General features: G+C 36.2%; 1 protein-coding gene across 1 annotated transcript in view; it reads left to right on the plus strand.

The window, feature by feature from the left end:
* TMPRSS11D (transmembrane serine protease 11D) overlaps positions 1-12783 on the plus strand; it is a 69674-nt gene that overhangs the window by 55967 nt on the left and 924 nt on the right. The window contains exons 6-9 of the mRNA XM_033425559.2: positions 2643-2681; positions 5341-5518; positions 7860-8119; positions 9226-9368. Of these exons, the coding sequence (XP_033281450.1) occupies positions 2643-2681; positions 5341-5518; positions 7860-8119; positions 9226-9368 (620 nt within the window). The remainder of the gene's footprint in view (positions 1-2642; positions 2682-5340; positions 5519-7859; positions 8120-9225; positions 9369-12783) is intronic.

The raw sequence follows: 12783 nt of genomic DNA on the forward strand, positions 1-12783 counted from the left end.
TAAATACAATCTTACTTAAAAGCTCCCATGGCTTCCCACAAAACAAAACAAAAATAAAAGCAAAACATAAACACCACATGTAAGAAGAATACCATATTTCCTGGCTTACCCAGGACAGTCCTGGGTTCATGCCAATTGTCCAAGAACCATTATTAATATTAGCCTTTACGTTTTCTGGTTTGGACAATAAATGATATGGTGATCTCATCTAAAGCACTGTATGATCTGGTTCATACTTACCCCTCTAGCCATTTATTATACCATTCTCTTCCTCATGCACCACAATCTGGCCACACCTTCACTTTCTCTGTTTGCAAAAATTCTCTCCCTCTTGCCTCAGGGCCTTTGCATACATTATTCCAGTTTCTTATAACACAGGTTAGATCACCCCCTTGCATCTGTCAAGTATCATCTGAATCATTTCTTTCTAATGTAAGTCTTTTCTAACTTCCAGTACTAAATTATTTACCTCTGTCATACACACCTTCATTTTCCTTCACAGCGTTTATCACAATTGAAACTACAATATTATTTCTGTGTCTTCATCCTACTCTGTAAGTTTTCTAAAAAGGACCAGTCTGCCTTGTTCATCCTACTGTCCTTCTACTACCCAGTGTCTAGCACATAATAAGTACTCCATTAATATTTTTGCATGACTTTAAAAAAAAAAGGAATTACTTAATATATGCATAGAATTTAAGGACACTCCTTCAACTCTGTCATGTACTGCTAGCTTAAGAAACCATGATTCCCCTCATAATAAGCTCACAATTAAGGGATTTTGGTGGCTCCCACATTGGACTGGTAGTTAATCAGCAAATACCTGTTATAGTTTTACTAGTTGTTAAAATATTGAAATTCTTTCCTATCTGTTGGTAAATAACCACTGCACCAGGCCTACAAAGGTGCCTCCCCAACCCCTCCAAATTCTCCCATCCCTCTCCTCCCCTTGCAACTACAGCATTAATGCTTAGCACAGCAAGGACTTCCAAGACACTGATCCAGCTCCATGGGTGGCTGTGTCCTTCCTGACTAGCTGATGCTCATGCATTACAGTTTGTTAATCCTCACAACAACCACGTGTTATAGATCCTTCTATTGTCCCCACTCAGAAAAGATAGATAATTGCCCAGGGCATACAGGCAGCATGTAGGGTAGCCAGTATTGAAATAAAGTCTTTCTTGCTCAAAGAATGAAAAGGAATGGTCAGCTCTTTTTATTTCCTTTCTCCAAAAGGATGTTTTGCCTCCTCTAACACTTACAAAGCAGGTGTGATACCCAAGCCCCGTGAAACTTCTGGCAGCAAAAAAGTTTGTTTAAGTTGACTTTAGAGAACATGAACACCTGTCTGAGAGGTTTAGATTTATCTTATAGGAAATAAGAAGCTGATTTCTCATTAAAAGATTTCAAGCAGAGAAGAATATACTCTGATATGATCTACATTTTTAGAAATGTCAGTCTGGTAAAGTAGAGGTGGATGCATTAAAAAGGGAAAAAGTGGAGGCAGGGAATAGGTGTCAAATGATGAAAGTATGAACTAAAGTAGTAGCCAAAGGGAGGGGGAAGATGGTGCTAATGCAAAGGATCGTTAGAGGGTAGAAGGTACAAAATCTGGAAAGCAATAAGATGTAGGAAATGATGAGAAAGGAGGAGTTAGAGACCATTTCAGATTTCTAGCTATTGGTGGAAGTGGTGTCATTTACTAAAGGAGGAAATATATGTAGCAAATTTGGAGTAAAATTTGATGACATTGAGTTTGAGATGGCTGTAGCACATGCAGAGAAAACTGTTCTATAAGTAGACATTAAACTGGAATATACAAACTGTCACCATCTGGCACCAACATATTTTCCTTTCTGTGCTCTCCCACCACTTCCCTACATGCAACACCTGTATTAGCTATACTGACTTTATTGCTCCACAAACATCTTACACCTCCATGCATTTGTGCCCACTATATCTCTCATCTGGAATGCCTTTTCACCTCTTGCCTGCCTGAAAAACTCCTTTTAGGTATTCAAAATACAACTCAAATGTTATTTTCATCATGATAACATCTGTGAACCAGAATCACTAGTAACTCTCTCCTTTATCCTCTCTACTTCACACTTAAATTTATTTGAATGATTTCTTGATCAATTTCTACCTATAAATTATGTGATGGCAGACCCCCTATATTTTGTTATACCTGCAGTACTACAAATAGTATCAGTAAAGTAATACAGATATAGTTATATGTACATAAATATATATTAGAAAAAAATGAAAAATTAACTTCCCTTATAGCATTTACTACATTGTATCTCCATGACTATGTTGCTGTCTTCCCAAGTAAACTGAGTGACTTGAGAGCAGAAATATCTTTTAAATAACTTTTAACTATCTTTTAAGCATTTGATGAGAAATTAAAGCACAAACTTTAATGTGCAAACAATAAATTGAGGGAATATTATAAACAGTTTTCTGAAGCCCATGACTCAGATTCTTTCACCGGTTCTGATGGAGTCAAGGAGTCTATTTTAGCAGTCCTCTAAATGATTCTGATTATGGTTGTCTGAGGACTACACGTTAAGAAATTAAGGTCAAATGGTATATAGTCCTTTTTGTATTGATCTTACTCTCTCTCTCTTTTTTAACACCAGAAATAACTCACAAGGATACAGAAGATATTTTAACTAAAGGTAAGCTTTTAAATTACTTTGTAAATGTGGTTTACCAAAATAAAAAGAGTAAATGTTCAAGTGATTTGTAGTCTTTGCCAAGGCAGTGTCTATTGAGATGGTATCTTTATTCTTAGTTCACTCATGTGGGTTGTTGTTGAGATAAGATATTGCTGATTCTGTTGGCCTATGAAGTAATGTTTAAGTTTTCCCCTCCTTTTAGAAGGAAGAAGTAGCAATGCCATTCCACCACTCTGTATCAAGTTTGGTCTCATTAAGGTTTTCTTGGCAGCTTTGGGAAGTTTTTCCTGCCCTGGTTCCATGGCAGCATTTCAGTAGACTTGCAAATTATGTTTAGTTGCATCATTTATATGCCTTCTCCTAACCACCAGAATAGCTTGCTTTGTTGTGGATTTAAGTTAATCATAAACTATAATAAAAAAAATTACGAAAAGCAATATGAGTTTTATGTCTATAACATATTAGAAAAGTCACTGCTTTCCAATGTCCTTAGGTATACTCTCAGGCTAGGATAGCAGAAATATAGCCCTTAGAAAACAGCAGTTTACTTCTCTGGCTAATAAAAGGTAGTTAGAAATTAGTTCAATATATCTTGATAGCTGGCCTATCTCACATACTTAAGTGATGTTATAAGTTAATGCTTCTTCCTCTGTGGGTGTTTTTCAACTTCACTATATATTTAATTCATGCTTCTTTTTCATTAAAATGTGCTTATATAATTTACTAGAGAATTTGGTTGGAGAATGTAGCAAAGGAACCTATATTCCATGTATATTCTTACTGGAAGTCTAGTCCTCCTCTATCTGGGAGATCTGTTAGAAAAAATACCTTTGGATGGTGTCCTATTGAAGCAATGTCACTACTTCAGAGCTGGTCCAGCAATAGAAACTGTTGGTGGTGATTTACCTCTAATTTCTCAGTAATAGACTAAACAAGAGAAAATAAACCATGGGAGTGGGAGTTAAGAGGAGTTGAGTGATCCAGCCCACTCCAGCCCGTTTCAGCTTTGACCATTAGAGAGTCATGGGCTCTCTTAAAATATTTAAATAAACCTCATCTAGATACTTAGAAACCTTCAGTTACCCTCAAGAATATTCTGTGGACCTAAAGTAACTCCTTTTCCAGGGCACATTTGGTAAGATAGAGTCAGTTGCAGATGTGGACTGAACTGTCCACAATGAACTGAATTACCACTATAGAGTCTTCATGATGAGAGCAGTTTCCCTCCAACTTCATTGTGCACATGAATCACTTGTTAAAATACAGCTTCTAGTAAGTTCTGAGAACATAATGCCCAGCTTGGTGACTACAGTTAGTAATATGGTATTGTACACTTGAAAGTTGCTGAGAGTAGATCATAAGTATTCCCGTCACACTTACACACACACAAAAAAAAGAGAACTATGTGAGGTGTTAGATGTGTTAAATATCTTGAACTTGGCAATCATTCTACAATGTATATGTATATGTATATCAAATCATCGCACTGTATACTTTAAATATATATACATTGTATCAATATTTGTCAATTATTCCTTAATAAAGTTGGAGGAAAAAAAATGCAGCTTTTGATTTGTTCCCTGATGTGAGTCTGAGAGTCAACATTTTTTTTTCTGTCATCGCTGTTCATCTTTACTGTGGGACAACTGACAAATAAAATTACAAGATATTTAAAGTGTACAATGTCATGATTTGATACATGTATACATTATGAAAAGATTCCCCTCATCCAGCTAATTAACACATTCATCACCTCACGTATTTATCACCTCCCTCCTTTTTTATTTTTTTAGCGAGAACTCAGCAAATTTGCTACTCTCAGCAAATTTCAATTATACAATACACTGTTGTCAACTATAGTCACTATGTTATACATTAGATCCTCAGACCTTATTCATCTTACAGCTGAAAGTTTATACCCTTTTACCAAACTCTCCCTATTCCTCCGACCCGCTGGCCACCACTTTCTACTGTTTCTAGGAGTTCAACTTTAATTTGCACATATAGGTCATACCATGCAGTATTTGTCTTTGTCTGGAAAATTCCCTTAGCACAATACCCTACAGTTACATCCATGTTGCTGCAAGTGACAGGATTTCCTTCTTTTTTAAGGCTGAATAACATTCCTGTGTGTGTGTGCATGCTTGTGTGCATGCTTATGTGCACATATATACCACTATTTCTCGATCCACTCATCTACTGACAGACACTTAGGTTGTTTCTACACAGAGCCAACATTTCTAACAAGTTCCTAGGGGAGGCCCGTGCTGCAGATCCACAGACCACACTTTGAGTAGCAAGGCTACTGAGAAGATGGAAATTTCCCAGGGAACCTGTGGCCTGAACTGGTGCCTCCAGCACTGACCTATCTTAACCCCCACTCATGAGGAATTCCAGAGAACTCTGAAGCTGCTCCAGAATTTGAAACCTCCATGCCAATTAAGTTCAGCAATGTTCTCTAAAATGCAGTCTATAGGCAACAGTCACATAAGTACTCTAAAAATATAACATATTGATCATGCTTTTGGAAAGCCTAGCATGTCGTGGGAAAGAATACATAAGAGACATAAAAGTCATAAATGATGGTGAAATTCTTAAAGCATCTGCCAAGTGTAAGAATCATGATCTTCTCAGCACATTAATTCCCTTTTCCCATTAGAATGTGGGGTCCGTCCAGACCTAATATCATTGTCTGCTGAGAGAATCATAGGAGGCACTAAAGCTAAGGAAGGAGACTGGCCATGGCAAGTCAGTTTACAGTGGGATAATCTTCACCACTGCGGAGGTGTCTTCATCAGTAAAGAGTGGATCCTGACAGCAGCTCACTGCTTCAAAAGGTAAGACCACAGTTAACTACCCATCTTGGCATACCTTAGTTGTCTCAATTAATAGTTACATCTGTGTTAGAGGGTATCAATCAATCACACTTTATGCATAAAAAAACTGATCATTAGCGATATTAAATAACTTGCCCTGAATAACACTGCCAATATGCGACACAGCCAAGATTCAAATCTAAATTCAACTGGTTCCAAAACCATGCTCTTATTCATTTGCTGAAAGAAAGGAAAGGAAGGGATGGAGGGAGGGAGGCTGACAGGGAAGAAAGAAGAGTATCTTTTACAATCTTCACTATAAAGACCCTGAGGCAAAAGAAGTTTAATATAAAAATTCATGTATTTTCTTGTTGTCAAATATTTTTTCTTTAGAATTTTTAACTAGCATTTACTCCTTTGCAAGCTACTGTACCTCATGAAAGTATCTCCTGGATATATAATTTCTATTTTCCGTATAACTCCACTATCTAAACTCCACAAAACCCTCATTTTGCTTTTATTCAACCTTAAAAGCATGTTGCATTAATCAACCTTCCAATTCATAGATCCTTATTTTCATCAGTTTGTACAAGACCTTTCTCTCCTTTTTATTTTTCTCCTGTCATACCTGTATTCCACTACTACTACCTTCCCTGCCCCCATAGGCCTCACACAAATATTTGACATGTCTTTAAATATGCAGTTACCTGCAAAACCTTTGGGGGGTGTGTGTGTGTGTCTTTAATTTATATAAGTGGCATTGTGTATAAGTCTCATATTTCCTTACTGTTTTTGCTCAATCCTGGGAATTTTAATCTGGTCCACCACTGCATCCACCATATCCCTTCATCCAGCTAGGTTGCTCCAACTTCCCACTGCCACAAAGAACAGCACATATACACTTTCTCTCATGCCTTCATATGTGCCTCTCTATAAACCTTCAAGAATTTCTCTGACATACATACCCAGAAGTATATATACAGTGTGCTAAATACACTACAATGCTTTCCAGAATTTTACATCTTCACATGTAATGCAAAAGAGTTCAAACTTCTTTCTCACCAACACAATACTATTCTTTTTCAATTTTTTGTCATTCTTATGAATATACATTAGATGCCCATTATTGTTATAATTTCCATTTCTCTGCTTATTAGTGAGTTTGAGTATCTTTTCATATGTCTACTGGCTGTTTGGGCTTCTCCCATGAAATGCCTATTAATATTTTTTGCTCATTGTATAATGGTTTCTCCCTCCATTTATTGCTGGTTTACAGACTTCTGTATATTCTACAAAAATTTTAGATATTAAACATTGCAAGTCTTTTCTCATTCATCTGATAAATATGTCTATGGTACAGTTAATTTTGTTTTCAGTTTTTTTATGTCTTTTAACTTTATTTTTTATTCTACATACTTTTTATTGAAGTATAGTTGATACACAATATTATATACTATAGGTGTACAGTATAGTAATTCACAATTTTTAAAGGTTATACTCCATTTATTATAAAATGTTGGCTATATTCCCTGCATTGTACCATATCCTTGTAGCTTATTTATTTTATATATAATAGTTTGTACCTCTTAATCCCCTAGACCTATCTTGCCCCTACCCCCTCTCTCTCCCTCTAGTAACCATTAGTTTGTTCTCTATACATGATACACTTAATTTTGATCTCATGAAATTCATCCATTCTTAACTGTATGGTTTGTATTTTGGGAGTTTGGCTAAAAAGTCCCTATTCCTAGGTCAGCAAGATAATGCCTTATATTTTTTTTATATTAGTGCTCTCTCTCTCTTTCTCTCTCTCTCTCTCTCTCTCTCTCTCTGTATGAATACATACACACACACACACCCCCCAAAATCTTCAAGAAGCATCACACTTAGTACAGAAAAATCATTCATCAATTAGTAAGACAAGGAGCCCCTTATCATCACTACTATTTAAATGGAACTTCTGGCTAAAGGAAAGGAAAAAAATAACAGTTGGAAGGAAAGAGTTAAAACTAAAGTGAACATTATTTCAGACTTCTTAGTTGCTTGAATGGAAGGATGTAGAAAAGGGAGAAATCAAAGAAAAGTTTTGTGTTATACTAGTGTTCATCAAAGTGTCAGTATATCCTTATTGGAATAATGGAACACCAGGACGTTCATCACCCCAAGATATGTTTTCTAAAATATTTCTGTTTCTTTAGACAAATGATCACTCATTGTACCAGTAAAGAATTAAAGAAATAGATCACAAAGAAATGTTGGTCGAATACTTCCTAGATTGGGGGTGGAGGGGACAAACACAAAAACCAAATATTTGAAATTCTCACAAGTTCTCTATTCAAATAACATGTTTTCATATTTTTAGCCGCTCTGATACTCTTCAATGGACTGTCACCTTTGGTATTTCCACAATATTTCCTAAAGAGAAAAGAAGAATAAGGACTATTTTAATCCATAACAATTATAACCCTGAAACTCATGAAAATGATATTGCACTTCTACAACTTGATAGAGAAGTCACCTTTACCAGAAATATCCGTACAGTGTGCCTCCCAGATGCTAGCCAGAATATTCTACCTGGTTCCCCTGCTTATGTAACAGGATGGGGCTCTCAAAGATACAGCGGTGAGTATCTCAAGAAAAAATAAAACAAAAACAACAGCAATATCTCCTGGTACTTGCTAGTACGCATTTTTTTTAAATTAAGGAACACCTGAAGGGTAGGTTCTATGGACAGAACCATGCTACAGTCTGGTCATCCTAAGATCTAACTAGAGTTCCTTCAGCAAATCAAAGCAATGTCCCTAGAAACTATACAGAATTCTCACACACAGTAATACGAAAATGTAAAAGCAAGTGATACAGAAACATGAGTTCTTCCATGACCCAGAGACTCTACAGACTTGAATGGCTCCCCTATAAAGAAAATTTTAAAAATTTATAAGAGGATTTAGATAGGTATTCTCTACGGGTTTTAAGGTATTCTGAAGTGAAAGAAATCCTGCCTTCAGAACAAGAAACTCTGTGTGTACATAAGTATTGTTCACACTTATTTATGAAGCAAATAAAATGAGAAAAAGAAATAAGGGTGACATGAAAGAGCAAATATAGCCAAGGGGAAAATGAGTATCAGCTAGGGAGTGGAAGGATAGCATTAACAATATCCATGGGTTTCTAACTATTCTGTAGATCATGTCTCCAAGAAACAAAACAAAGGCTGAATTGTCCTAGAAAATATTTCATTGTGTTTTCATGGCCCAAAGTAATCTGGTGTAGTAAGTAAAATCTGTGCCAATCAAAAAAACGGCAGTGCCATATTGAAGGAATATCAATATAAAATAAATTCATTCTTTAGTCGTGAAACAAGATTTGTTTCTCTTTTGTTACTATATTAAAGGTTAGTTAATATTTAATTTTCTAATTCAAAGTTAGTCAGTGGATATTTCAAAATCTACTAGTCAATTTTAAGTAAGCAGATTTTTTTCCCCCTCTTAAGGTCTAAGGGGCACTGTATCACAAACCTAAAGCAAAAAACCAATCTATGTAAAGGGGTAATCCATCTCTACTATGGAAATCTTTGCTGAGAAAAAACTACTAGTACATTTTCAATAGCCTTCTTTGCTGAATAAGAGATAATGTTTGGAGTACAATTATTCCTTCCTATATTCACCATAGAATCATTAAGTTATCTACCCTGAAGTCCATTTTCATTCTGCTTTTATACTTAACAGGCAGCCAAGTTCCAGATCTACAACAAGCACGGGTCAATATAATAAGTAATAATGTATGTAATGCACCATCTCGTTATAATGGAGCCATCCTGCCTGGAATGCTATGTGCTGGACTATCTCGAGGTGGAGTAGATGCATGCCAGGTAAGTTCAAGACAATGTTATCCACGTCATCAGCCAAGTTTATAAGCACTTACTAGCATGTCTTATTGTGATAGACAGAGAGGTATCATTATAATATACAGACCTGATCCTCTAAAAATGTATGGTCTAGATTTTACAGATTCTTATATGAAGTTGATCTATCATGAAACACTGATTCTGAGAAGCCAAGTTGCAAAGTGGTTAACTATCAAGCTCAAGAACGAGACAGACCCGGGTTTGAATTCCTTAACCTCTATTACCAATCCTTTCATCTATAAAATCGGGATAAGAATAGTATCTAACTTTTTAGGTACCACTAAAGATTAGATGGAGATTAAATATGTCAGGCACGCACTAAGCAAGAAAGTTCAGCTATCTCAACTATTTCTACTGTTGTCAACCTAGACCATGATCACTGACATCAATAACTTTCACCTCAACCTTCTACTATGAAGACTTAAATAAATCACTCATCTAAGAGTTGTAGATAATTGATTTTAAAAATATAAATAACACCTGAATATCAGCACCTTGAAGATAAAAAATTTATACAAAGAGCTTAGTTACCTGAGTCACCATAGCTCCCATAATTGTTAAATAGCACTAATGAAGGAAAAAAAAAAACTATTTAGATCTACTTTGTAATTTTCAACCAAATATAAAAACACTAACAATAAATATGAATTCTTACTCCAATGTAATAAGATTTTTTTTTGGAAGGTATGTTGCTATTTATTTATTTATTTTTAATAGATCTTTACTGTAGCATAATTGCTTCACAATACTGTGTTAGTTTCTGTTGCACAACAAAGAGAGAGAATCAGCCATATGCATACACGTGTCCCCATATCCCTTCCCTCTTGAGCCTCCCTCCCATCTTCCCTATCCCACCCTTCTAGGTCATCGCAAAGCACAGAGCCGGTCTCCCTGTGCTATGCTGCTGCTTCCTACCAGCCAACTATTTTACATCTGGTAGTGTACATATGTCGATGTTACTCTCACTTCGGCCCAGCTTCGCCCTCCCACCCCATGTCATCAAGTCCATTCTCTTTGCCTCTTTATTCCTGCCCTGCAACTAGGTTCACCAGTACTTTTTTTTTTTTAGATTCCATATATATGCATTAGCATACAGTATTTGTTTTTCTCTTAGAATAAGATTTTAATACCAAATTTTTAATTAAACTATCTAAACAACTGATGTGGTTATATTTTTTAATAGATTTTATTCCTATGTCTAAAACCCAACCCCATACAGTAACAGCAACAACTACTTAGTATCCAAAATTACATTTTTGGAATTAAGAAAAATCAATCTGTTTTTTTTTTTTTTTTGGTACGCGGGCCTCTCACTGTTGTGGCCTCTCCTGTTGCGGAGCACAGGCTCCGGATGCGCAGGCTCAGCAGCCATGGCTCACGGGCCCAGCCGCTCCGTGGCATGTGGGATCTTCCCAGACCAGGGCACGAACCCGTGTCCCCTGCATTGGCAGGCGGACTCTCAACCACTGTGCCACCAGGGAAGCCCCAATCTGTTTTCTTGATGAATCTGCTACTGCTTTCCTGACTGAATCATAAGCAGAAAAATGAGGTTTATTCTTTCCTTAAACATTGCTGACTTTTATATTTAGTGCTTACATTCTTGAAAAAGAGGATAAGTAGTAGTTCTTACATAGTTTTGGCAAAGACCCCAATCCATTTCCCCAAAATGTAACATTTTTCTTGACTACAAGCTGTGTGGGGGTGGAGGGGAATTGTTTATCAATTTTCAAGACACTGTTAATTACCCACTGGTTTTTATTCACTTTAAGTGGAGATGTCTTGATGGTAGGGAATGCTTCTTGTTCCCCTTCCCATTTTCTTCTTTTCTATTGCTAGCCCTGTAACAACAAATTCTCAACTTTCATAGTAGTTTTACAAAGAATTCACCAATCAAGTAAGCAACAAACCTTTACATGATAATTTCAGATCTACTAAGAGCATTAATTAGAACTGACTTAAGGATATACATGAGATATAAAAGGGTGTTTATTCATGCTTTACTCATGATACACTTTACCTTCTGCATATACAGATTCTGCTCTTCCTCCAAGCTCAGTTCAGGCCATAACTCACCAAGAAACTTTCCTGTGTGTTCCACTCTGGGTCTCACTGATTTTCAGCTGAAATACTATATATAATACATAGAGTTTATGCCTCAAAAAAATAGCACTTTACATAAGAGCTTATGAGATCCTGTTTGTTTTTGTTCATTTATTTTTTTTAATTGCATTATTTACTTTTTATGTGCCAGACTCTGTGCTTACACAGTATCACCTGAACTCAGCAAGTCTATGGTCTAGAAGAGAGACCACAGGCTCAGATATCTGCCCAATCAGGCAGTGAAGCTGCCCAGATATAGGAAAAATTACATGTCCCACTTAGTTTAATATTTGCTTGCCCACTCTTGGTAAGACATTATGCAAAGAAATCTCTTACTATAGAAGAAGTAGAAGAAAAACACAATGATGGGAGAGTGCTGAGAACTGGTAAACTGGAGCACATGTGCAACATCTAAAGGAGGCAGATGCCAATCACCTCCATGCAGTGCTTGCTATCAAGCTGGTAATTCAGACACTAACACTTCTCCCCATCTAAACCAGTAATTAAGTAGGCATGGAAGAACTAGCTACTATTAAGAGCAGTCAAATGAACAGCAAACTATTCTAGAAGCATACTTGGTAATAACAGCTGAGTTTTATTAGTACTATTTACCAGGCTATACTCAGATTGCTACGCATGTTAAACTCATTTAAACACATTAAAATATTATTTACAGATGAGGAAGCTGAGGTACAAAGGGCTATTAAGTAGCTTACTGAAAATCATATAGCTAGTAAGTAGAGGATTCAAACCTATGCTAACTCCAGAACCCACAGACTTAACCCATTATACAGCATGTAAGATATCCTAATTTTTCTCCCCAAATAGATTATTACATGCACAGATATTTAGTTGGTTGGCTTATTATTATAATTTGCTGGTAAATATTTCATACGTAGTGTTTTACTCATTGCCATATAAATTTCTATTATTCACCAAAAGAATACTTTTTGATACACTGTATATCAAACACCATGCATTGTGCTATGAATAGGAAGATAAGTGAGATTTCTAAAAACTTATTCATTCAACAGACATTTTCTTAGCATTTCCTTTGGGCTAGAGGCTTAGCATATAGCAGTGTCCAGAATATGTATGCCCCCTTCCCTTATGGACCTTACAGTAAAGCCTGAAAAACAGACACTGAACAAGTATCATAAATGCAATGAGAGTTGCAGAAATGTGCAGCTGCTACAACTAGGGGAGCTAATCCAGTGAGAGTAAGTTCAAACAGGCACACAAATGTGCACGTACAAAATAATGAAGCAGCAGTGAAAGT

The sequence above is a fragment of the Orcinus orca genome, chromosome 4 (assembly GCF_937001465.1).
Source record: "Orcinus orca chromosome 4, mOrcOrc1.1, whole genome shotgun sequence".
NCBI lineage: Eukaryota > Metazoa > Chordata > Mammalia > Artiodactyla > Delphinidae > Orcinus > Orcinus orca.